The 27500-nt window shown below is 50.6% G+C and overlaps 2 protein-coding genes across 2 annotated transcripts in view; one reads left to right on the plus strand and one right to left on the minus strand.

The window, feature by feature from the left end:
- Nucleotides 1–5656, minus strand: part of LOC135532608 (phospholysine phosphohistidine inorganic pyrophosphate phosphatase-like) — a 16150-nt gene extending 10494 nt beyond the window's left edge. Inside the window, exon 1 of the mRNA XM_064960082.1 lies at nucleotides 5640–5656. Within this exon, the coding sequence (XP_064816154.1) occupies nucleotides 5640–5656 (17 nt within the window). The remainder of the gene's footprint in view (nucleotides 1–5639) is intronic.
- A 191-nt stretch (nucleotides 5657–5847) lies between these two features.
- Nucleotides 5848–27500, plus strand: part of LOC135532607 (phospholysine phosphohistidine inorganic pyrophosphate phosphatase-like) — a 22521-nt gene continuing 868 nt past the window's right edge. Inside the window, 8 exon segments of the mRNA XM_064960081.1 lie at nucleotides 5848–6035; nucleotides 6779–6966; nucleotides 7325–7478; nucleotides 9029–9092; nucleotides 10356–10416; nucleotides 10419–10444; nucleotides 10887–10978; nucleotides 27024–27500. The exon segment at nucleotides 27024–27500 is cut by the window's right edge and continues 868 nt beyond it. Of these exon segments, the coding sequence (XP_064816153.1) occupies nucleotides 5905–6035; nucleotides 6779–6966; nucleotides 7325–7478; nucleotides 9029–9092; nucleotides 10356–10416; nucleotides 10419–10444; nucleotides 10887–10978; nucleotides 27024–27120 (813 nt within the window). The 5' untranslated portion in view covers nucleotides 5848–5904 and the 3' untranslated portion in view covers nucleotides 27121–27500.

The raw sequence follows: 27500 nt of genomic DNA on the forward strand, positions 1-27500 counted from the left end.
AACCTCTCTACTGTATATAACCTCTCTACTGTATATAACCTCTCTACTGTATACAACCTCTCTACTGTATATAGCCTCTCTACTGTATATAACCTCTCTACTGTATATAACATCTCTACTGGATACAACCTCTCTACTGGATATAACCTCTCTACTGTATGTAGCCTCTCGACTGTATATAACCTCTCTACTGTATATAACCTCTCTACTGTATATAACATCTCTACTGGATACAACCTCTCTACTGTATATAACCTCTCTACTGTATATAGCCTCTCTACTGTATATAGCCTCTACTGTATATAGCACTCTCTACTGCATATAGCCTCTCGACTGCATATAACCTCTCTACTGTATATAACCTCTCTACTGTATATAACCTCTCTACTGTATATAGCCTCTCTACTGTATATAGCCTCTACTGTATATAGCCTCTACTGTATATAGCATCTCTACTGTATATAGCCTCTCGACTGTATATAACCTCTCTACTGTATATAACCTCTCTACTGTATATAACCTCTCTACTGTATATAACCTCTCTACTGTATATAGCCTCTCTACTGTATATAACCTCTCTACTGTATATAACCTCTCTACTGTATATAACCTCTCTACTGTATATAACCTCTCTACTGTATATAACCTCTCTACTGTATACAACTTCTCTACTGTATATAGCCTCTCTACTGTATATTGCCTCTACTGTATATAGCATCTCTACTGTATATAGCCTCTCTACTGTATATAGCCACTCTACTGTATATTGTCTCTACTGTATATAGCATCTCTACTGTATACAACCTCTCTACTGTATATAGCCTCTCTACTGTATATAGCCTCTCTACTGTATATAACCTCTCTACTGTATATAACCTCTCTACTGTATATAGCCTCTCTACTGTATATAGCCTCTCTACTGTATATAACCTCTCTACTGTATATAGCCTCTCTACTGTATATAACCTCTCTACTGTATATAACCTCTCTACTGGATACAACCTCTCTACTGTATATAACCTCTCTACTGTATATAGCCTCTCTACTGTATATAGCCTCTCTACTGTATATAACCTCTCTACTGTATATAGCCTCTCTACTGTATATAGCCTCTACTGTATGTAGCCTCTTTACTGTATATAGCCTCTACTGTATATAGCATCTCTACTGTATATAGCCTCTCTACTGTATATAGCCTCTACTGTATATAGCCTCTACTGTATATAGCCTCTACTGTATATAGCATCTCTACTGTATATAGCCTCTCTACTGTATATAACCTCTCTACTGTATGTAGCCTCTCTACTGTATATAGCCTCTCTACTGTATATAGCCTCTCTACTGTATATAACCTATCTACTGTATATAACCTCTCTACTGTATGTAGCCTCTCTACTGTATATAACCTCTCTACTGTATATAGCCTCTCTACTGTATATAGCCTCTCTACTGTATATAACCTCTCTACTGTATATAGCCTCTCTACTGTATATAGCCTCTCTACTGTATATAACCGCTATACTGTATATAACCCCTCTACTGTATATAGCCTCTCTACTGTATATAGCCTCTCTACTGTATATAACCTCTCTACTGTATATAGCCTCTCTACTGTATATAGCCTCTCTACTGTATATAACCTCTCTACTGTATATAGCCTCTCTACTGTATATAACCTCTCTACTGTATATAGCCTCTCTACTGTATACAACTTCTCTACTGTATATAGCCTCTCTACTGTATATAGCCTCTCTACCGTATATAACCTCTCTACTGTATATAACCTCTCTACTGTATATAGCCTCTCTACTGTATATAGCCCCTCTACTGTATATAGCCTCTCTACTGTATATAGCCTCTACCTTATATAGCCTCTCTACTGTATATAGCCTCTCTACTGTATATAGCCTCTCTACTGTATATAACCTCTACTGTATATAGCCTCTACTGTATATAGCCTCTCTACTCTATATATCCTCTCTACTGTATATAGCCTCTCTACTGTATATAGCCTCTCTACTGAATATAGCCTCTACTGTATATAACCTCTCTACTGTATATAGCCTCTCTACTGTATTTAATCTCTACTGTATATAGCCTCTCTACTGTATGTAGCCTCTCTACTGTATATAGCCTCTCTACTGTATATAACCTCTACTGTATATAGCCCCTCTACTGTATATAGCCTCTCTACTGTATGTAGCCTCTCTACTGTATATAGCCTCTCTACTGTATATAACCTCTACTGTATATAGCCTCTACCTTATATAGCCTCTCTACTCTATATAGCCTCTCTACTGTATATAGCCTCTCTACTGTATTTAGCCACTCTACTCTGTATAGCCTCTCTACTCTATATAGCCTATCATTTCACTGTGAGGTCTACTACACCTGTTGTATTCAGCATTTCACTGTAAGGTCTACTACACCTGTTGTATTCAGTATTTCACTGTAAGGTCTACTACACCTGTTGTATTCAGCATTTCACTGTGAGGTCTACTACACCTGTTGTATTCAGCATTTCACTGTAAGGTCTACTACACCTGTTGTATTCAGTATTTCACTGTAAGGTCTACTACACCTGTTGTATTCAGCATTTCACTGTGAGGTCTACTACACCTGTTGTATTCAGCATTTCACTGTAAGGTCTACTACACCTGTTGTATTCAGTATTTCACTGTAAGGTCTACTACACCTTTTGTATTCAGTATTTCACTGTAAGGTCTACTACACCTGTTGTATTCAGCATTTCACTGTGAGGTCTACTACACCTGTTGTATTCAGCATTTCACTGTAAGGTCTACTACACCTAACTAAAAGGTCTTTATTGATAAGTATAACTAAAAGGTCCTTACTGATAAGTATAACTAAAAGGTCTTTATTGATAAGTATAACTAAAAGGTCTTTATTGATGAGTATAACTAAAAGGTCTTTATTGATAAGTATAACTAAAAGGTCTTTATTGATAAGTATAACTAAAAGGTCTTTATTGATAATTATAACTAAAAGGTCTTTATTGATGAGTATAACTAAAAGGTCTTTATTGATGAGTATAACTAAAAGGTCTTTATTGATAAGTATAACTAAAAGGTCCTTATTGATAAGTATAACTAAAAGGTCTTTATTGATGAGTATAACTAAAAGGTCTTTATTGATGAGTATAACTAATTGGCCTGTATACAGTCGTTAGTGAAAGTCTAACACACACACCCATTGCACAGTCTTCACATTTTTCTGCCTTTAAAATGACATCTAAAAAGGGGATCACATTAGATTTTGTTTTATGCTTAGTCCCCGGATGTTTGCGTATCGCGCTCAGCCAATCAGGTTGCAGCAGTCTGCATGTATGGCCAGCTGTGTGCATTCCTTTTGAAAGGTAAAATGAAACGACTCAATAATACCATCTGCCGGCCTTTGGGGCGGCAGGGTAGCCTAGTGGTTAGAGTGTAGAGGCGGCAGGGTAGCCTAGTGGTTAGAGTGTAGAGGCGGCAGGGTAGCCTAGTGGTTAGAGTGTAGAGGTGGCAGGGTAGCCTAGTGGTTAGAGTGTAGAGGCGGCAGGGTAGCCTAGTGGTTAGAGGCGGCAGGTAGCCTAGTGGTTAGAGTGTAGAGGCGGCAGGGTAGCCTAGTGGTTAGAGTGTAGAGGGCGGCAGGGTAGCCTAGTGGTTAGAGTGTAGAGGCGGCAGGGTAGCCTAGTGGTTAGAGTGTAGAGGCGGCAGGGTAGCCTAGTGGTTAGAGTGTAGAGGCGGCAGGGTAGCCTAGTGGTTAGAGTGTAGAGGCGGCAGGGTAGCCTAGTGGTTAGAGTGTAGAGGCGGCAGGGTAGCCTAGTGGTTAGAGTGTAGAGGCGGCAGGGTAGCCTAGTGGTTAGAGTGTAGAGGCGGCAGGTAGCCTAGTGGTTAGAGTGTAGAGGCGGCAGGGTAGCCTAGTGGTTAGAGTGTAGAGGCGGCAGGGTAGCCTAGTGGTTAGAGTGTAGAGGCGGCAGGGTAGCCTAGTGGTTAGAGTGTAGAGGCGGCAGGGTAGACTAGTGGTTAGAGTGGAGGGGCGGCAGGGTAGCCTAGTGGTTAGAGTGGAGGGGCGGCAGGGTACCCTAGTGGTTAGAGTGGAGGGGCGGCAGGGTAGCCTAGTGGTTAGAGTGTAGAGGCGGCAGGGTAGCCTAGTGGTTAGAGTGGAGGGGCGGCAGGGTACCCTAGTGGTTAGAGTGGAGGAGCGGCAGGGTAGCCTAGTGGTTAGAGTGGAGGGGCGGCAGGGTAGCCTAGTGGTTAGAGTGTAGAGGGCGGCAGGGTAGCCTAGTGGTTAGAGTGGAGGGGCGGCAGGGTAGCCTAGTGGTTAGAGTGGAGGGGCGGCAGGGTAGCCTAGTGGTTAGAGTGTTGGACTAGTAACTGGAAGAGTGCAAGTTCAAATCCCCGAGTCAAAGTAGAGACTATATACAGAGGGTACCGGTAGAGAGTCAATGTGGAGGCTATATACAGGGGGTACCGGAACAGAGTCAATGTGGAGGCTATATACAGGGGGTACCGGTACAGAGTCAATGTGGAGGCTATATACAGGGGGTACCGGTACAGAGGCAATGTAGAGGCAATATACATTGGGTACCGGTACAGAGTCAATGTGGAGGCTATATACAGGGGGTACCAGAACAGAGTCAATGTAGAGGCTATATACAGGGGGTACCGGCACAGAGTCAATGTGGAGTCTATATACAGGGGGTACCAGTACAGAGTCAATGTGGAGGCTATATACAGGGGGTACCGGTACAGAGTCAATGTGGAGGCTATATACAGGGGGTACCGGAACAGAGTCAATGTGGAGGCTATATACAGGGGGTACCTGTACAGAGTCAATGTGGAGGCTATATACAGGGGGTACAGGTACAGAGTCAATGTGGAGGCTATATACAGGGGGTACCGGAACAGAGTCAATGTAGAGGCTTTATACAGGGGGTACCGGTACAGAGTCAATGTGGAGGCTATATACAGGGGGTACCGGTACAGAGTCAATGTGGAGGCTATATACAGGGGGTACCGGAACAGAGTCAATGTAGAGGCTATATACAGGGGGTACTGGTACAGAGTCAATGTAGAGGCTATACACAGGGGGTACAGGTACAGAGTCAATGTGGAAGCTATATACAGGGGGTACCGGAACAGAGTCAATGTAGAGGCTATATACAGGGGGTACCGGTACAGAGTCAATGTGGAGACTATATACAGGGGGTACCGGTACAGAGTCAATGTGGAGACTATATACAGGGGGTACCGGTACAGAGTCAATGTGCGGGGGTGCAGGTTAGTCGAGGTAATTTGTACATGTAGGTAGGGGTACAGTGACTATGCATAGATAATAAACAGTGGGTAGCAGCAGTGTGAAAACAAAGGTGGGGGGGTCAAAGTTGGGGGGGTGGGGGTCAATATAAACAGTCCAGGTAGAGAACAATCTGGACCAGTAGGAGTGACATTGTTGGAGAAAGTGGACCTTTGGCTTTAGTGTGGTTTCAGGCTGGGTGAGAAAGGAGTTGGGGGCCAGTTGAATCAGTGAAGGCAACGCTTTAGTGTCATGGCTGTTGAAGGATGAGGACCAAGGTGCAGCGTACATTTAACTGTGTAGTGGAATGAGGTAGTGGGTTTTAATGAGTGGTGGTGTACTCCCAGGCCGTTGGCATGGTGCAGGAACAGATAGGATCAAGGTAGTGGAATTGGGTAGTGGGGTTTTAATGAGTGTAGGTGATGTTGTCTAGGTCGCTATTTTAATTACTCAGCGGAACAGGAATAATGAAGAGAATTTAATGTTGGGAGGCTGTGACTGGCCTCCCACTCCGGTACAGTAGGTGGCGCTGTACGCAGCTAAACGTTGGATGCGATACAGAAGAAGAAGAAAAATCAGCTCTTTTTACTGTGTCACTTTTTCGTCATGTCAGCTACCAGCTGGGAAGACTCTGTCAAAAGTCTGAAAGGTGTGATTTTAGACATGTGCGGCGTCTTATATGATGCTGGAGAAGACGGCGGCACACCAATTCCAGGCTCCGTAGAAGCGGTGAAAAGGTGAGGAGGTTCGGTAAGCTACTAGGTAGACGTCGAGCTATGCCCAGTGGCATACAGTGGACCCGGGTGGAAACATATTGTTAGCGAGACTCCTTCAGATAGAAGTATTAGATTAGAACAACTCGGAATGCTGTTTAACTATGGAATGGGTTAGTCTCAGGTGAGTCTGGTTTTGGGGGGGTCAGTCTGCTGTGTAACCTAATGTCAGACGTTCAAAACTGATAAGGGAGTGTGGTGGCAAGATTGCTTCAGAGCTGTCACTCACTGAAGCACTGAATATATTATTTCTACAATCCCAATGAAATACAAAAATAAATGTAATGTGTAAACGTGCAGATCAGTTCAATGTCCTTTCGGGAGGAGACATGCAGAGGTTCATTGTATCCTAATGATGGGATTTGTTTCTATTTCTCTTGTTTTTTGTTTTTTTTGGTTCAGAATAAAGTAGAGAATGTGGTGTCACTGTATCTGTTCTGCAGTCTAACCAAGGTTATAATATCAAACTCCTATTAGAACAGAAAACTCACCTGGACTTACTACCAGCAGGTGCATGGATAAATAATATCCTTGATTTAAAACGGAAGAACTACTATGAATACTACTTGAGATTTGCGGTCGTCTCACCTAGCTAATTTATGATGAATACACTTCACTGTAAATCGCTCTGGATAACAACATCTGCCCAAATGACTCAAATGTAAAAAAAAAAATGGATTATGTCCAAAAAAGCTTTCTCCGTACAGGCTGAAGGCCTCGGACCTGCAGGTGCGCTTCTGTACCAACGAGACCCAGGCCACACGGGAGGTGTTTGTAGCCAAGCTGCAGAGGATGGGCTTTGATATGTGTGTGTCTGAGGTGTTCTCCCCAGCCCCTGCTGCCGTGGCTGTCCTGAAGGAGAGGGGGCTACGACCCCACCTGCTGGTCTATGACGGTATTGATTATTCATGTTAATGATTTTTTTTTTTTTTTTTTAAATGTAACTTTTTATTTATTTAACTAGGCAAGACAGTTTTAAGAACAAATTCTTATTTACAATGACGGGCCAAAACCAGTCCCTTTTCCCCGGGATAAATCACTGAGAGATCCTAAATAAGTTGCTGAACTGACATAGAAATGCTCAATGTCTGTGTTTTTATGTCTGTTCTCCTTTTAATGCAAGCCAGAGCACCTGAGACAATTTCCCATTCTGTGTTACTTAATGGGCAATAACGTTTTTTTTTTTTTTTTTTAAATTAGTCTATTTCTATACAAAGTGATCATGTATACCGTGTTTGTTTGGTTCGTTGCAGGTGTTGTCCCTGAGTTTGACAGTGTTGAAAAGGCCAACCCAAACTGTGTTGTCATAGGAGACGCAGCAGAGAAGTTCTCCTACCAGAACCTCAACGATGCCTTCAGAGTTCTCATAGGGCTGGAGAAACCAGTACTGTTCTCTCTGGGCAGAGGGTAGGTGTGAGCACTCACTCACTCACTCTCTCTCTCACTCCCTCACTCTCTCACTCCCTCACTCTCTCACTCCCTCACTCTCTCACTCCCTCACTCTCTCTCTCACTCCCTCACTCTCTCTCACTCCCTCACTCTCTCTCTCACTCCCTCACTCTCTCTCTCTCCCTCACTCTCTCACTCCCTCACTCTCACTCTCACTCTCTCTCACTCCCTCACTCTCTCTCTCACTCCCTCACTCTCTCACTCACTCCCTCACTCTCTCTCTCACTCCCTCACTCTCTCTCACTCACTCTCACTCCCTCACTCCCTCACTCCCTCACTCTCTCTCTCACTCTCTCACTCCCTCACTCTCTCTCTCACTCCCTCACTCTCTCTCTCACTCCCTCACTCTCACTCACTCTCTCTCTCTCACTCCCTCACTCTCTCTCTCCCTCACTTTATTCTTGGATAATAATGTTATTATTGTGTAGTAACAACCCAGTAATAAAGGCCTGATTTATTCAGAAGGATATTCCTTCAGCTCTACTTTAACCCTGAGTTCACTCCCTCACTCACTCCCTCCCTCACTCCCAGTCCTCTCTTCTCTCTGATCTTTACAGGAAGTTAGCTACAGCTCTACTTTAACCCTGAGGTCCACTGTGTGATCTTTACAGGAAGTGACCTCTACTTTAACCCTGAGGTCCACTGTGTGATCTTTATAGGAAGTGACCTACAGCTCTACTTTAACCCTGAGGTCCACTGTGTGATCTTTACAGGAAGTGACCTACAGCTCTACTTTAACCCTGAGGTCCACTGTGTGCTCTTTACAGGAAGTAACCTCTACTTTAACCCTGAGGTCCACTGTGTGATCTTTACAGGAAGTGACCTCTACTTTAACCCTGAGGTCCACTGTGTGATCTTTATAGGAAGTGACCTACAGCTCTACTTTAACCCTGAGGTCCACTGTGTGATCTTTATAGGAAGTTACCTACAGCTCTACTTTAACCCTGAGGTCCACTGTGTGATCTTTACAGGAAGTGACCTACAGCTCTACTTTAACCCTGAGGTCCACTGTGTGATCTTTACAGGAAGTGACCTCTACTTTAACCCTGAAGTGATCTTTACAGGAAGTGACCTCTACTTTAACCCTGAGGTCCACTGTGTGATCTTTATAGGAAGTGACCTACAGCTCTACTTTAACCCTGAGGTCCACTGTGTGATCTTTATAGGAAGTGACCTCTACTTTAACCCTGAGGTCCACTGTGTGATCTTTACAGGAAGTGACCTCTACTTTAACCCTGAGGTCCACTGTGTGCTCTTTACAGGAAGTGACCTCTACTTTAACCCTGAGGTCCACTGTGTGATCTTTACAGGAAGTGACCTCTACTTTAACCCTGAGGTCCACTGTGTGATCTTTATAGGAAGTGACCTACAGCTCTACTTTAACCCTGAGGTCCACTGTGTGATCTTTATAGGAAGTGACCTCTACTTTAACCCTGAGGTCCACTGTGTGATCTTTACAGGAAGTGACCTCTACTTTAACCCTGAGGTCCACTGTGTGCTCTTTACAGGAAGTACTACAAAGAGGATGAAGGCCTGAACCTGGATGTTGGGGTTTACATGAAGGCATTGGAGGTGGGTGATATTACGCTACACACACAGTAGGTGAGTTTAAAAATATATGTTTTATTTTTGCATTTTACAATTATTAACATTCAAAACAAAAATGAAAAGATATTAGAAAATGTGACAAAGTGACAGTAACAGATGAGTGTATAAAATTAATAAATAAATATTTATATATATTTAAAAAAAAAGTCAACCTCACCTCCTTATAAAAACATTTAATTTTTTAAAAGTCAAAGCACGTTGATATCTCCTTGAGACCTTTGTGGGAACTTGTGTTTGTCAACGGTCGTCTGTGTTTCTCTCCATCAGTATGCCAGTGATGTAGAAGCTGAGGTCGTTGTGTTTCTCTCCATCAGTATGCCAGTGATGTAGAAGCTGAGGTCGTTGTGTTTCTCTCCATCAGTATGCCAGTGATGTAGAAGCTGAGGTCGTTGTGTTTCTCTCCATCAGTATGCCAGTGATGTAGAAGCTGAGGTCGTTGTGTTTCTCTCCATCAGTATGCCAGTGATGTAGAAGCTGAGGTCGTTGTGTTTCTCTCCATCAGTATGCCAGTGATGTAGAAGCTGAGGTCGTTGTGTTTCTCTCCATCAGTATGCCAGTGATGTAGAAGCTGAGGTCGTTGTGTTTCTCTCCATCAGTATGCCTGTGATGTAGAAGCTGAGGTCGTTGTGTTTCTCTCCATCAGTATGCCAGTGATGTAGAAGCTGAGGTCGTTGTGTTTCTCTCCATCAGTATGCCAGTGATGTAGAAGCTGAGGTCGTTGTGTTTCTCTCCATCAGTATGCCAGTGATGTGGAAGCTGAGGTCATTGTGTTTCTCTCCATCAGTATGCCAGTGATGTAGAAGCTGAGGTCCTCTCCATCAGTATGCTTTCAGAAGGTTCTTGATCAGTATGCCTGTGGGATTCAGTCACACCATCAGTATGGTTGTAAAAGCTGAGGTCTTGTGTTTCTCTCCAAATCCAGCGATGTAGATTCAGTGTTTCTCTCCATCAGTATGCCAGTGATGTAGAAGCTGAGGTCGTTGTGTTTCTCTCCATCAGTATGCCAGTGATGTAGAAGCTGAGGTCGTTGTGTTTCTCTCCATCAGTATGTCTGTGATGTAGAAGCTGAGGTCGTTGTGTTTCTCTCCATCAGTATGCCAGTGATGTTCTGAGGTCGTTGTGTTTCTCTCCATCAGTATGCCTGTGATGTAGAAGCTGAGGTCCTTGTGTTTCTCTCCATCAGTATGCCTGTGATGTAGAAGCTGAGGTCCTGTTTCTCTCCATCAGTATGCCTGTGATGTAGAAGCTGAGGTCGTTGGGAAACCAGACCCCATGTTCTTTCAGAAGGTTCCGACATGGGGATTCAGTCACACCAGGTAGGTTTAAAAACTAAATCCAGCGCACACATTCAGTTACACAGGATTCTGAGCCACCCTCCTGCTCTCTTTCTGTTTCTCTCCTTTTTCTCTCCTTTCTGTCTCTCTCCTTTCTCCTTTTTGTCTCTCTCCTCTCTTCTCTCCTCTCCTCCTCGCTCTCACCCCTCTCCTCTCTCTCTCTCTCTCTCTCACCTTCCTTTCTCAATTCAATTCAAGGGGCTTTATTGGCATGGGAAACATGTGTTAACATTGCGAAAGCAAGTAAAGTTCTCTCTTCTCTCTCGCCTTCCTTTCTCTCCTCTCCTCCTCCTCTCTCTCTCTCTCTCTCTCCTCTCTCTCTCTCCTCTCTCTCTCCTCTCTCTCTCTCTCTCTCTCTCTCTCTCTCTCTCTCTCTCTCTCTCTCTCTCTCTCTCGCCTTCCTTTCTCTCTGTCTCTCTCTCAGACTCTGATGATTGGTGATGATCTGGTGAATGATGTGGGCGGGGCCCAACACTGTGGAATGAAGGGTGTCCAAGTGAGGACAGGAAAATACAGGTAGGTGTTTGTGTATGTTGACGTCCGTATGTTTGGCTTCACATCGTTGAGATGAATGCAGGCAGAAACCAACTGTCCCATCAACGACCACAAGGGGGCGGTCTAACACAACATCTAAATCTAAGGACGAAAATACTATTTTCGATGGAGAGTCCCGATTTGAGAACTTTTTGGTCCAAGGCTTACTCTGTGTCTGTGAAACTGACCATTTAGAGTTTTGTTTATTTCATTAAGAATATGCTGAAAATATCTTCGTTATCCAAATGTTAAATGCAGCTCTGCCACAATCCCATCCATACTCTCTGTATTAGTCTGTAGTCTGAATAGTGAAGACATCAAAACTATGAAATAACGTGTTGGCTACTTTGAAGAATATAAAATATATTTTGATTTGTTTTATCACTTTTTTGGTTACTACATGATTCCATATGTGTTATTTCATAGTTGTGATGTCTTCACTATTATTCTATGAAGAAAATGTAGAAAATAGTTTTAAAAAATTAAGAAAACCCTTGAGTAGGTGTGTCCAAACTTTTCACTGGTACTGTACAACACAGGACCCCAGGACAGTCAGCCACACTACACAGGACAGTCAGCCACACAACACAGGACAGTCAGCCACACAACACAGGACAGTCAGCCACACAACACAGGACCCCAGGACAGTCAGCCACACTACACAGGACCCCCGGACAGTCAGCCACACTACACAGGACCCCAGGACAGTCAGCCACACTACACAGGACCCCAGGACAGTCAGCCACACTACACAGGACCCCAGGACAGTCAGCCACACTACACAGGACAGTCAGCCACACAACACAGGACAGTCAGCCAGCACACACAGGACCCCAGGACAGTCAGCCACACTACACAGGACCCCAGGACAGTCAGCCACACTACACAGGACCCCAGGACAGTCAGCCACACTACACAGGACCCCAGGACAGTCAGCCACACTACACAGGACCCCAGGACAGTCAGCCACACTACACAGGACCCCAGGACAGTCAGCCACACTACACAGGACCCCAGGACAGTCAGCCACACTACACAGGACCCCAGGACAGTCAGCCACACTACACAGGACCCCAGGACAGTCAGCCACACTACACAGGACCCCAGGACAGTCAGCCACACTACAGGACAGTCAGCCACACTACACAGGACCCCAGGACAGTCAGCCACACTACACAGGACAGTCAGCCACACTACACAGGACCCCAGGACAGTCAGCCACACAACACAGGACAGTCAGCCACACTACACAGGACCCCAGGACAGTCAGCCACACTACACAGGACAGTCAGCCACACTACACAGGACCCCAGGACAGTCAGCCACACTACACAGGACCCCAGGACAGTCAGCCACACTACACAGGACCCCAGGACAGTCAGCCACACTACACAGGACAGTCAGCCACACTACACAGGACCCCAGGACAGTCAGCCACACTACACAGGACCCCAGGACAGTCAGCCACACTACACAGGACCCCAGGACAGTCAGCCACACTACACAGGACCCCCGGACAGTCAGCCACACTACACAGGACCCCAGGACAGTCAGCCACACTACACAGGACCCCAGGACAGTCAGCCACACTACACAGGACAGTCAGCCACACTACACAGGACAGTCAGCCACACTACACAGGACAGTCAGCCACACTACACAGGACAGTCAGCCACACTACACAGGACAGGACAGTCAGCCACACTACACAGGACAGTCAGCCACACTACACAGGACAGGACAGTCAGCCACACTACACAGGACAGTCAGCCACACTACACAGGACAGTCAGCCACACTACACAGGACAGTCAGCCACACTACACAGGACCCCAGGACAGTCAGCCACACTACACAGGACCCCAGGACAGTCAGCCACACTACAGGACAGGACAGTCAGCCACACTACACAGGACCCCAGGACAGTCAGCCACACTACACAGGACCCCAGTCAGCCACACTACACAGGACCCCAGGACAGTCAGCCACACTACACAGGACAGTCAGCCACACTACACAGGACAGTCAGCCACACTACACAGGACAGGACAGTCAGCCACACTACACAGGACAGTCAGCCACACTACACAGGACCCCAGGACAGTCAGCCACACTACACAGGACAGTCAGCCACACTACACAGGACAGTCAGCCACACTACACAGGACCCCAGGACAGTCAGCCACACTACACAGGACCCCAGGACAGTCAGCCACACTACACAGGACCCCCGGACAGTCAGCCACACTACACAGGACCCCAGGACAGTCAGCCACACTACACAGGACAGTCAGCCACACTACACAGGACCCCAGGACAGTCAGCCACACTACACAGGACCCCGGGACAGTCAGCCACACTACACAGGACCAGCCAGGACAGTCAGCCACACTACACAGGACAGTCCCACACTACAGGACCCCAGGACAGTCAGCCACACTACACAGGACCCCAGGACAGTCAGCCACACTACACAGGACCCCAGGACAGTCAGCCACACTACACAGGACCCCACAGGACAGTCAGCCACACTACACAGGACCCCAGGAGTCAGCCACACTACACAGGACAGTCAGCCACACTACACAGGACAGTCAGCCACACTACACAGGACAGTCAGCCACACTACACAGGACAGTCAGCCACACTACACAGGACCCCAGGACAGTCAGCCACACTACACAGGACAGTCAGCCACACTACAGGACCCCAGGACAGTCAGCCACACTACACAGGACAGTCAGCCACACTACACAGGACAGTCAGCCACACTACACAGGACCCCAGGACAGTCAGCCACACTACACAGGACCCCAGGACAGTCAGCCACACTACACAGGACAGTCAGCCACACTCACACAGGACCCCAGGACAGTCAGCCACACTACACAGGACCCCAGGACAGTCAGCCACACTACACAGGACCCCCAGGACAGTCAGCCACACTACACAGGACAGGACCCCACAGGACCCCAGACAGTCAGCCACACTACACAGGACCCCAGGACAGTCAGCCACACTACACAGGACCCCAGGACAGTCAGCCACACTACACAGGACAGTCAGCCACACTACACAGGACAGTCAGCCACACTACACAGGACAGGACAGTCAGCCACACTACACAGGACAGTCAGCCACACTACACAGGACCCCAGGGACAGTCAGCCACACTACACAGGACAGTCAGCCACACTACACAGGACCCCAGGACAGTCAGCCACACTACACAGGACCCCAGGACAGTCAGCCACACTACACAGGACCCCAGGACAGTCAGCCACACTACACAGGACAGTCAGCCACACTACACAGGACCCCAGGACAGTCAGCCACACTACACAGGACCCCACTAGGACAGTCAGCCACACTACACAGGACCCCGGACAGTCAGCCACACTACAGTCAGGACCCCAGGACAGTCAGCCACACTACGCAGGACCCCAGGACAGTCAGCCACACTACACAGGACCCCCGGACAGTCAGCCACACTACGCAGGACCCCAGGACAGTCAGCCACACAACACAGGACCCCAGGACAGTCAGACACACTACACAGGACCCCCGGACAGTCAGCCACACTACACAGGACCCCGGGACAGTCAGCCACACTACACAGGACCCCAGGACAGTCAGCCACACAACACAGGACAGTCAGCCACACTACACAGGACCCCAGGACAGTCAGCCACGCTACACAGGACAGTCAGCCACACTACACAGGACCCCAGGACAGTCAGCCACACTACACAGGACCCCCGGACAGTCAGCCACACTACACAGGACAGTCAGCCACACTACACAGGACCCCAGGACAGTCAGCCACACTACACAGGACCCCCGGACAGTCAGCCACACTACACACAGGACCCCAGGACCCCAGGACAGTCAGCCACACTACACAGGACCCCAGGACAGTCAGCCACACTACACAGGACCCCAGGACAGTCAGCCACACTACACAGGACAGTCAGCCACACTACACAGGACAGTCAGCCACACTACACAGGACAGTCAGCCACACTACACAGGACAGTCAGCCACACTACACAGGACAGTCAGCCACACTACACAGGACAGTCAGCCACACTACACAGGACAGTCAGCCACACTACACAGGACAGTCAGCCACACTACACAGGACAGTCAGCCACACTACACAGGACAGTCAGCCACACTACACAGGACAGTCAGCCACACTACACAGGACCCCGGGACAGTCAGCCACACTACACAGGACCCCCGGACAGTCAGCCACACTACGCAGGACCCCAGGACAGTCAGCCACACTACGCAGGACCCCAGGACAGTCAGCCACACTACACAGGACCCCAGGACAGTCAGCCACACTACACAGGACCCCAGGACAGTCAGCCACACTACACAGGACCCCAGGACAGTCAGCCACACTACACAGGACCCCAGGACAGTCAGCCACACAACACAGGACCCCAGGACAGTCAGCCACACAACACAGGACCCCAGGACAGTCAGCCACACTACACAGGACCCCAGGACAGTCAGCCACACTACACAGGACCCCAGGACAGTCAGCCACACTACACAGGACCCCAGGACAGTCAGCCAGGACAGTCAGCCACACTACACAGGACCCCAGGACAGTCAGCCACACTACACAGGACAGTCAGCCACACTACACAGGACCCCAGGACAGTCAGCCACACTACACAGGACCCCAGGACAGTCAGCCACACAACACAGGACCCCACACTACACAGGACAGTCAGCCACACTACACAGGACCCCAGGACAGTCAGCCACACTACACAGGACAGTCAGCCACACTACACAGGACCCCAGGACAGTCAGCCACACTACACAGGACCCCAGGACAGTCAGCCACACTACACAGGACCCCAGGACAGTCAGCCACACTACACAGGACCCCAGGACAGTCAGCCACACTACACAGGACCACAGGACAGTCAGCCACACTACACAGGACAGTCAGCCACACTACACAGGACCCCCGGACAGTCAGCCACACTACACAGGACAGTCAGCCACACAACACAGGACAGTCAGCCACACAACACAGGACCACAGGACAGTCAGCCACACTACACAGGACAGTCAGCCACACAACACAGGACCCCAGGACAGTCAGCCACACTACACAGGACCACAGGACAGTCAGCCACACTACACAGGACAGTCAGCCACACAACACAGGACCCCAGGACAGTCAGCCACACTACACAGGACCCCAGGACAGTCAGCCACACTACACAGGACCCCAGGACAGTCAGCCACACTACACAGGACCCCGGGACAGTCAGCCACACAACACAGGACCCCAGGACAGTCAGCCACACTACACAGGACCACAGGACAGTCAGCCACACTACACAGGACAGTCAGCCACACAACACAGGACCCCAGGACAGTCAGCCACACTACACAGGACCCCAGGACAGTCAGCCACACTACACAGGACCCCAGGACAGTCAGCCACACTACACAGGACAGTCAGCCACACAACACAGGACCCCAGGACAGTCAGCCACACAACACAGGACCCCAGGACAGTCAGCCACACAACACAGGACCCCAGGACAGTCAGCCACACTACACAGGACCCCAGGACAGTCAGCCACACTACACAGGACCCCCGGACAGTCAGCCACACAGTCAGCACAGGACCCCGGACAGTCAGCCACACTACACAGGACCCCAGGACAGTCAGCCACACAACACAGGACCCCAGGACAGTCAGCCACACTACACAGGACCCCAGGACAGTCAGCCACACTACACAGGACAGTCAGCCACACTACACAGGACCCCCGGACAGTCAGCCACACAACACAGGACCCCAGGACAGTCAGCCACACTACACAGGACCCCAGGACAGTCAGCCACACTACACAGGACCCCAGGACAGTCAGCCACACTACACAGGACCCCAGGACAGTCAGCCACACTACACAGGACCCCAGGACAGTCAGCCACACTACACAGGACCCCAGGACAGTCAGCCACACTACACAGGACCCCAGGACAGTCAGCCACACTACGCAGGACCCCAGGACAGTCAGCCACACTACACAGGACAGGACAGTCAGCCACACTACACAGGACCCCCGGACAGTCAGCCACACTACACAGGACCCCAGGACAGTCAGCCACACTACACAGGACCCCAGGACAGTCAGCCACACTACACAGGACCCCAGGACAGTCAGCCACACTACACAGGACAGTCAGCCACACTACACAGGACCCCAGGACAGTCAGCCACACTACGCAGGACCCCAGGACAGTCAGCCACACTACACAGGACCACAGGACAGTCAGCCACACTACACAGGACAGTCAGCCACACTACACAGGACCCCCGGACAGTCAGCCACACTACACAGGACAGTCAGCCACACAACACAGGACAGTCAGCCACACAACACAGGACCACAGGACAGTCAGCCACACTACACAGGACAGTCAGCCACACAACAGGACAGTCAGACCCCAGGACACAGTCAGCCACACTACACAGGACCCCAGGACAGTCAGCCACACTACACAGGACCCCAGGACAGTCAGCCACACTACACAGGACCCCGGGACAGTCAGCCACACTACACAGGACCCCAGGACAGTCAGCCACACTACACCCCAGGACAGTCAGCCACACTACACAGGACCCCAGGACAGTCAGCCACACTACACAGGACCCCAGGACAGTCAGCCACACTACACAGGACCCCAGGACAGTCAGCCACACTACACAGGACCCCAGTCAGCCACACTACACAGGACCCCAGGACAGTCAGCCACACAACACAGGACCCCAGGACAGTCAGCCACACACACTACACCCCAGGACAGTCAGCCACACACACAGGACCCCAGGACAGTCAGCCACACTACACAGGACCCCAGGACAGTCAGCCACACTACACAGGACCCCAGGACAGTCAGCCACACTACACAGGACCCCAGGACAGTCAGCCACACTACACAGGACCCCAGGACAGTCAGCCACACTACACAGGACCCCAGGACAGTCAGCCACACTACACAGGACCCCAGGACAGTCAGCCACACTACACAGGACAGTCAGCCACACTACACAGGACAGTCAGCCACACTACACAGGACCCCCGGACAGTCAGCCACACTACACAGGACCCCAGGACAGTCAGCCACACTACACAGGACCCCAGGACAGTCAGCCACACTACACAGGACCCCAGGACAGTCAGCCACACTACACAGGACAGTCAGCCACACTCAGCACAGGACCCCAGGACAGTCAGCCACACTACGCAGGACCCCAGGACAGTCAGCCACACTACACAGGACAGTCAGCAGCCACACTACACAGGACCCCCGGACAGTCAGCCACACTACACAGGACCCCAGGACAGTCAGCCACACTACACAGGACCCCAGGACAGTCAGCCACACAACACAGGACCCCAGGACAGTCAGCCACACTACACAGGACCCCAGGACAGTCAGCCACACTACACAGGACCCCAGGACAGTCAGCCACACAACACAGGACCCCAGGACAGTCAGCCACACTACACAGGACCCCAGGACAGTCAGCCACACTACACAGGACCCCAGGACAGTCAGCCACACTACACAGGACAGTCAGCCACACTACACAGGACCCCAGGACAGTCAGCCACACTACACAGGATAGTCAGCCACACTACACAGGACAGTCAGCCACACTACACAGGACCCCAGGACAGTCAGCCACACTACACAGGACCCCAGGACAGTCAGCCACACTACGCAGGACCCCCGGACAGTCAGCCACACTACGCAGGACCCCAGGACAGTCAGCCACACACTACACAGGACAGGACCCCAGGACAGTCAGCCACACTACGCAGGACCCCAGGACAGTCAGCCACACTACACAGGACCCCACGGACAGTCAGCCACACTACACACAGGACAGTCAGCCACACTACACAGGACCCCAGGACAGTCAGCCACACTACACAGGACAGTCAGCCACACTACACAGGACAGGACACAGCCACACTACACAGGACAGTCAGCCACACTACACAGGACCCCAGGACAGTCAGCCACACTACACAGGACCCCAGGACAGTCAGCCACACTACACAGGACCCCAGGACAGTCAGCCACACTACACAGGACCCCAGGACAGTCAGCCACACTACGCAGGACCCCCGGACAGTCAGCCACACTACGCAGGACCCCAGGACAGTCAGCCACACTACGCAGGACCCCCGGACAGTCAGCCACACTACGCAGGACCCCAGGACAGTCAGCCACACAACACAGGACAGTCAGCCACACTACACAGGACAGTCAGCCACACTACACAGGACCCCAGGACAGTCAGCCACACTACACAGGACAGTCAGCCACACTACACAGGACCCCAGGACAGTCAGCCACACAACACAGGACAGTCAGCCACACTACACAGGACAGTCAGCCACACTACACAGTACAGTCAGCCACACTACACAGTACAGTCAGCCACACTACACAGGACCCCAGGACAGTCAGCCACACTACACAGGACAGTCAGCCACACTACACAGGACAGTCAGCCACACTACACAGGACAGTCAGCCACACTACACAGGACAGTCAGCCACACTACACAGGACAGTCAGCCACACTACACAGGACCCCAGGACAGTCAGCCACACTACACAGGACCCCCGGACAGTCAGCCACACTACACAGGACAGTCAGCCACACTACACAGGACAGTCAGCCACACTACACAGGACCCCAGGACAGTCAGCCACACTACACAGGACCCCAGGACAGTCAGCCACACTACACAGGACCCCAGGACAGTCAGCCACACTACACAGGACCCCAGGACAGTCAGCCACACTACACAGGACCCCAGGACAGTCAGCCACACTACACAGGACCCCAGGACAGTCAGCCACACCACAGGACAGTCAGCCACACTACACAGGACCCCAGGACAGTCAGCCACACTACACAGGACCCCAGGACAGTCAGCCACACTACACAGGACCCCAGGACAGTCAGCCACACTACGCAGGACCCCAGGACAGTCAGCCACACTACGCAGGACCCCAGGACAGTCAGCCACACTACACAGGACCCCAGGACAGTCAGCCACACTACACAGGACCCCAGGACAGTCAGCCACACAACACAGGACAGTCAGCCACACAACACAGGACAGTCAGCCACACTACACAGGACAGTCAGCCACACTACACAGGACAGTCAGCCACACTACACAGGACAGTCAGCCACACTACACAGGACCCCAGGACAGTCAGCCACACTACAGTCAGCCACACAACACAGGACCCCAGGACAGTCAGCCACACTACACAGGACCACAGGACAGTCAGCCACACTACACAGGACCCCAGGACAGTCAGCCCCAGGACAGTCACACTACACAGGACCCCACAGGACAGTCAGCCACACTACACACAGGACAGTCAGCCACACTACACAGGACCACAGGACAGTCAGCCACACTACACAGGACCCCCGGACAGTCAGCCACGCAACACAGGACAGTCAGCCACACAACACAGGACCCCAGGACAGTCAGCCACACAACACAGGACAGTCAGCCACACTACACAGGACAGTCAGCCACACTACACAGGACCCCAGGACAGTCAGCCACACTACACAGGACCCCAGGACAGTCAGCCACACTACACAGGACCCCAGGACAGTCAGCCACACTACACAGGACCCCAGGACAGTCAGCCACACTACACAGGACCCCAGGACAGTCAGCCACACTACACAGGACCCCAGGACAGTCAGCCACACTACACAGGACCCCAGGACAGTCAGCCACACTCAGCCACACTACACAGGACCCCAGTCAGCCACACTACACAGGACCCCAGGACAGTCAGCCACACTACACAGGACCCCAGGACAGTCAGCCAGCCACACTACACAGGACCCCAGGACAGTCAGCCACACTACACAGGACCCCAGGACAGTCAGCCACACTACCCCAGGACCCCAGGACAGTCAGCCACACTACACAGGACCCCAGGACAGTCAGCCACACTACACAGGACCCCAGGACAGTCAGCCACACTACACAGGACCCCCGGACAGTCAGCCACACTACACAGGACCCCACACTACACAGGACAGTCAGCCACACTACACAGGACCCCAGGACAGTCAGCCACACTACACAGGACAGTCAGCCACACTACACAGGACCCCAGGACAGTCAGCCACACTACAGGACCCCAGGACAGTCAGCCACACTACACAGGACCCCAGGACAGTCAGCCACACTACACAGGACCCCAGGACAGTCAGCCACACTACACAGGACCCCACACTACACAGGACAGTCAGCCACACTACACAGGACCCCAGGACAGTCAGCCACACTACACAGGACAGTCAGCCACACTACACAGGACCCCAGTCAGCCACACTACACAGGACCCCAGGACAGTCAGCCACACTACACAGGACCAGCCACACTACACAGGACAGTCAGCCACACTACACAGGACCCCAGGACAGTCAGCCACACTACACAGGACCCCAGGACAGTCAGCCACACTACACAGGACCCCCGGACAGTCAGACAGTCAGCCACACTACACAGGACCCCAGGACAGTCAGCCACACTACACAGGACCCCAGGACAGTCAGCCACACTACACAGGACCCCAGGACAGTCAGCCACACTACACAGGACCCCAGGACAGTCAGCCACACTACACAGGACCCCAGGACAGTCAGCCACACTACACAGGACCCCAGGACAGTCAGCCACACTACACAGGACCCCAGGACAGGACAGTCAGCCACACTACACAGGACCCCAGGACAGTCAGCCACACTACACAGGACCCCAGGACAGTCAGCCACACTACACAGGACCCCAGGACAGTCAGCCACACTACACAGGACCAGCCACACTACACAGGACCCCAGGACAGTCAGCCACACTACACAGGACCCCAGGACAGTCAGCCACACTACACAGGACCCCAGGACAGTCAGCCACACTACACAGGACCCCAGGACAGTCAGCCACACTACACAGGACCCCAGGACAGTCAGCCACACTACACAGGACCCCAGGACAGTCAGCCACACTACACAGGACCCCAGGACAGTCAGCCACACTACACAGGACCCCAGGACAGTCAGCCACACTACACAGGACCCCAGGACAGTCAGCCACACTACACAGGACAGGACAGTCAGCCACACTACACAGGACCCCAGGACAGTCAGCCACACTACACAGGACAGTCAGCCACACTACACAGGACCCCAGTCAGCCACACTACACAGGACAGTCAGCCACACTACACAGGAGGACAGTCAGCCACACTACACAGGACCCCAGGACAGTCAGCCACACTACACAGGACCCCCGGACAGTCAGCCACACTACACAGGACCCCAGGACAGCCAGCCACTACACAGGACCCCAGGACAGTCAGCCACACTACACAGGACCCCAGGACAGTCAGCCACACTACACAGGACCCCAGGACAGTCAGCCACACTACACAGGACCCCAGGACAGTCAGCCACACTACACAGGACCCCAGGACAGTCAGCCACACTACACAGGACCCCAGGACAGTCAGCCACACTACACAGGACCCCAGGACAGTCAGCCACACTACACAGGACCCCAGGACAGTCAGCCACACTACACAGGACCCCAGGACAGTCAGCCACACTACACAGGACCCCAGGACAGTCAGCCACACTACACAGGACCCCCGGACAGTCAGCCACACTACACAGGACCCCAGGACAGTCAGCCACACTACACAGGACCCCAGGACAGTCAGCCACACTACACAGGACCCCCGGACAGTCAGCCACACTACACACCCCGGACAGTCAGCCACACTACACAGGACCCCAGGACAGTCAGCCACACTACACAGGACAGTCAGCCACACTTCACAGGACCCCAGGACAGTCAGCCACACTACACAGGACCCCGGGACAGTCAGCCACACTACACAGGACCCCAGGACAGTCAGCCACACTACACAGGACCCCAGGACAGTCAGCCACACTACACAGGACCCCAGGACAGTCAGCCACACTACACAGGACCCCAGGACAGTCAGCCAATGTACCCCAGTCCTCTTGCTCAGTTGTGCAGGACCCCAGGACAGTCAGCCTCCAACACAGGACAGTCAGCTCTTTCCATTCTGGTTAGTCAGTTTGAGGTATTCTGTGAAGGGACAGTCAGCCACACTACACAGGACGTCAGCCACACTACACAGGACAGTCAGATCTTCAGTTCAGCCACACTACACAGGACAACAGTCTCCACATGGAAAAGCCTTCATTTCTCAGAACAAGAATAGCCACACTACACAGGACAGGAGTTACACAGGACCCCAGGACAGTCAGAAGAAAGGTATTTGTTTCTGGACAGTCAGCCACACTACACAGGACCATTTTGAGCCTGTAATCAGCCAACCCACAAATCAGCTGATGCTCCAGATACTCAGCCACTAGTCTAAAGGACCCCAGGACAGTCAGCCACACTGCTTCTTTAATCAGCCACACAACAGTTTTCAGCCACACACAGGACAGTGTCAGCCACTAGGACATAATTTCTAAACAGTCAGTTTTCTAATGATCAATTAGCCTTTTTAAAATGATAAACTTGGATTAGCTAACACAAAGTGCCATTGGAACACAGGATTGATGGTTGCTGATAATGGGACCTCTGCCACACTACGGACCCCAGGACAGTAGATACTCCATTAAAAATCTGTTTCAGCCACACTACACAGGACCCCAGCTACAGTAGTCATTTACACACATTAACAATGTCAGTCAGCACTGTATTTCCCCAGATCAATTTGATGTTATTTTAATGGACCAAAAAAACAGTTGCTTTTCTTTCAAAACAGTCAGCAAGGTAATTTCTAACAGTGACCCCAAACTTTCAGCCACACTACACAGGTGTCAGCCACACTACACAGGACCCCCCGTCAGCCACACTGTGTATATACATACACACACAGTCACACACACACAGGACCCCAGGACAGTCAGCCACACAGTCAAACCACACACCACACTACACACACAGGTGACAAATTGGCACTGATCTGAGCCAACAGGGCCACACTACACAGGACCCCAGGACAGTCAGCCACACTGTGTGTCAGCCACACTGTGTGACCCCAGGACAGTCAGCCAACTGATGTGCAGGTGGCTGTTCAGCCTCACACAAACACTGTCTGCTTCTTTCACATTGTGACCCCAGTGTGACCCCAGACGTCAGATTTAGCCTCAGTTTAGCCTCGCATGGACCCCAGTCAAACTCTGTGGACAGTCAGCACACTTGTACACAGGGAACAGCCATAAACCGCAGGACAGAGATGTGGGAAAACACAGCTGGCTGTCTCCAGGACCCCAGGACAGTTACGGTCCAAATGGAACCCTGTTACCTTTCGTAGTTCAAACCCCAGTAGTAGTGCACTATGTAGGGGATCAGCCACACTACACAGGTGTCATTTGGGGACAGAGTCCAAGTCAAGCAGGCGCTGCTCTGTCAATGCTCTTGTCTCAGGACTCCTGTGTAGTTCCCACCAGACCTTCCAATATGGACTGCAGTCATAACACTACACAGGACCCCGGAAGTCAGCCACACTGGACAGTCAGCCACACAGGACCCCAGGACAGTCAGCCAACTACACAGGACCCCCGGACAGTCAGCCACACTACACAGGACCCCAGGACAGTCAGCCACACTACACAGGACCCCAGGACAGTCAGCCACACTACACCCACACTTCAGCAATCAGCCACACTACACAGGACCCCAGGCTGCTATAACACCCCCAGGACAGTAAATTTGTTAACCAGACCTTCCAATATGGCTGCTATAACACCCTAAATCTGTTAACCAGACCTTCCAATATGGCTGCTATAACCCCCTAAATCTGTTAACCAGACCTTCCAATATGGCTGCCTGCTTCAAATGCCTGTATTGTACTGAGGGAGAACACGGAGGGAGATGAAAGGCACTTATTGATGTCTCCAGCCAGATGTGATAGTAAGGACCCTGTTTATGACCTTCTCCTCGTCCTCCTTTGGGGTTATGGAATCGTGATACCAAAGCCGATTAGGATCTAAAGGCCATGTTTATGGTCATAAGATTATAAACGGATGAAAAAATAAGAGAGCAAGGTGAGACAACCACATATCACAGTAGTTAGTATATTCAGATAGCTAGGTGGGACAACCACATATCACAGTAGTTAGTATATTCAGATAGCTAGGTGAGACAACCACATATCACAGTAGTTAGTATATTCAGATAGCTAGGTGAGACAACCACATATCACAGTAGTTAGTATATTCAGATAGCGAGGTGAGACAACCACATATCACAGTAGTTAGTATATTCATATAGCTAGGTGAGACAACCACATATCACAGTAGTTAGTATATTCATCTTCAGATAGCTAGGTGGGACAACAGCATATCACAGTAGTTAGTATATTCAGATAGCTAGGTGAGACAACCACATATCACAGTAGTTAGTAAATTCAGATAGCTAGGTGAGACAACCACATCACAGTAGTTAGTATATTCAGATAGCTAGGTGAGACAACCACATATCACAGTAGTTAGTATCTTCATCATTCAGTCCCATTCCCAGTGGTTGTCCCACCTAGCTATCTGAATATACTAACTACTGTGATATGTGGTTGTCTCACCTAGCTATCTGAATATACTAACTACTGTGATATGTGGTTGTCTCCACGTTGATTCTGTACCGGTACCCCCTGTATATAGCCTCCATATTGACTCTGTACCGGTACCCCCTGTATATAGCCTCCACATTGACACTGTACCGGTACCCCCTGTATATAGCCTCCACATTGACTCTGTACCGGTACCCCCTGTATATAGCCTCCACATTGACTCTGTACCGGTACCCCCTGTATATAGCCTCCACATTGACTCTGTACCGGTACCCCTGTATATAGCCTCCACATTGACTCTGTACCGGTACACCCTGTATATAGCCTCCACATTGACTCTGTACCGGTACCCCCTGTATATAGCCTCCACATTGACTCTGTACCGGTACCCCCTGTATATAGCCTCCACACATTGACTCTGTACCGGTACCCCTGTATATAGCCTCTACATTGACTTTGGACCGGTACCCCCTGTAAGGCCTCTACATTGACTCTGGACCGGTACCCCCTGTATATAGCCTCCACATTGACTCTGTACCGGTACCCCCTGTATATAGCCTCCACACTGACTCTGTACCGGTACCCCTGTATAAAGCCTCCACACTGACTCTGTACCGGTACACCCTGTATAAAGCCTCCACATTGACTCTGTACGGGTACCCCTGTATATAGCCTCCACACTGACTCTGTACCGGTACCCCTGTATAAAGCCTCCACATTGACTCTGTACGGGTACCCCCTGTATATAGCCTCCACATTGACTCTGTACCGGTACCCCCTGTATATAGCCTCCACACTGACTCTGTACCGGTACCCCCTGTATATAGCCTCCACATTGACTCTGTACCGGTACCCCCTGTATATAGCCTCCACATTGACTCTGTACCGGTACCCCCTGTATATAGCCTCCACATTGACTCTGTACCGTAACACCCTGTATATAGCCTCCACATTGACTCTGTACCGGTACCCCCTGTATATAGCCTCCACACATAACTATTGTTATTTTACTGCGGATCTTTAATTATTTGTTACTTTTATTTTTTTACTTAATACATTTTTCTTAACTTCTTAAAGCGTTGTTGGTTAAGGGCTTGTACAGTAAGCTCTTTCACTGTAAGGTCTACACCTGTTGTATTCTGCGCATGTGACATAACATTTGATTTGATTGATTTGTTGATTTGTTGACAGTTGACAGTTAACACAAGGCATGTATGGCCTCCTCAATATTCAATGCTGGCACAACACTGCATTCAGTCTCTCTCTCTCTCTCTCTCTCTCTCTCTCTCTCTCTGTCTCTTCTCTCTGTAGGCCCAGTGATGAGAAGCACCCCACAGTAACAGCTGATGGCTATGTGGACAACCTGGCGGAGGCTGTGGAAACCATCCTGAAGCTCCGGGGCCAGTGAGGAGAGGACAAGGAAGAACCACCTTCACCACCACAATACACCACACACAGTGATTTACTCTCATACGATCTGACCACAGGGAGTAACCCACTAACATAGAGAGCCATGGAGAGATAGAAGAACAGTCTTAGAGGAGCTAGAGCCATGTTGGAGCCAAGATGGAGGAGATAGCAGAACATAGTCTTAGAGGAGATTGAGCCATGTTGGAGCCAAGATGGAGGAGATAGAGCCATGTTGGAGCCAAGATGGAGGAGATAGCAGAACATAGTCTTAGGGGAGATTGAGCCATGTTGGAGCCAAGATGGAGGAGATAGAAGAACACAGTCTTAGGGGAGATTGAGCCAAGATGGAGGAGATAGAAGTTAATAACCTCATGGTCA

This window comes from Oncorhynchus masou, unplaced genomic scaffold (assembly GCF_036934945.1).
Source record: "Oncorhynchus masou masou isolate Uvic2021 unplaced genomic scaffold, UVic_Omas_1.1 unplaced_scaffold_1940, whole genome shotgun sequence".
In the NCBI taxonomy this organism is placed as follows: Eukaryota; Metazoa; Chordata; class Actinopteri; order Salmoniformes; family Salmonidae; genus Oncorhynchus; species Oncorhynchus masou.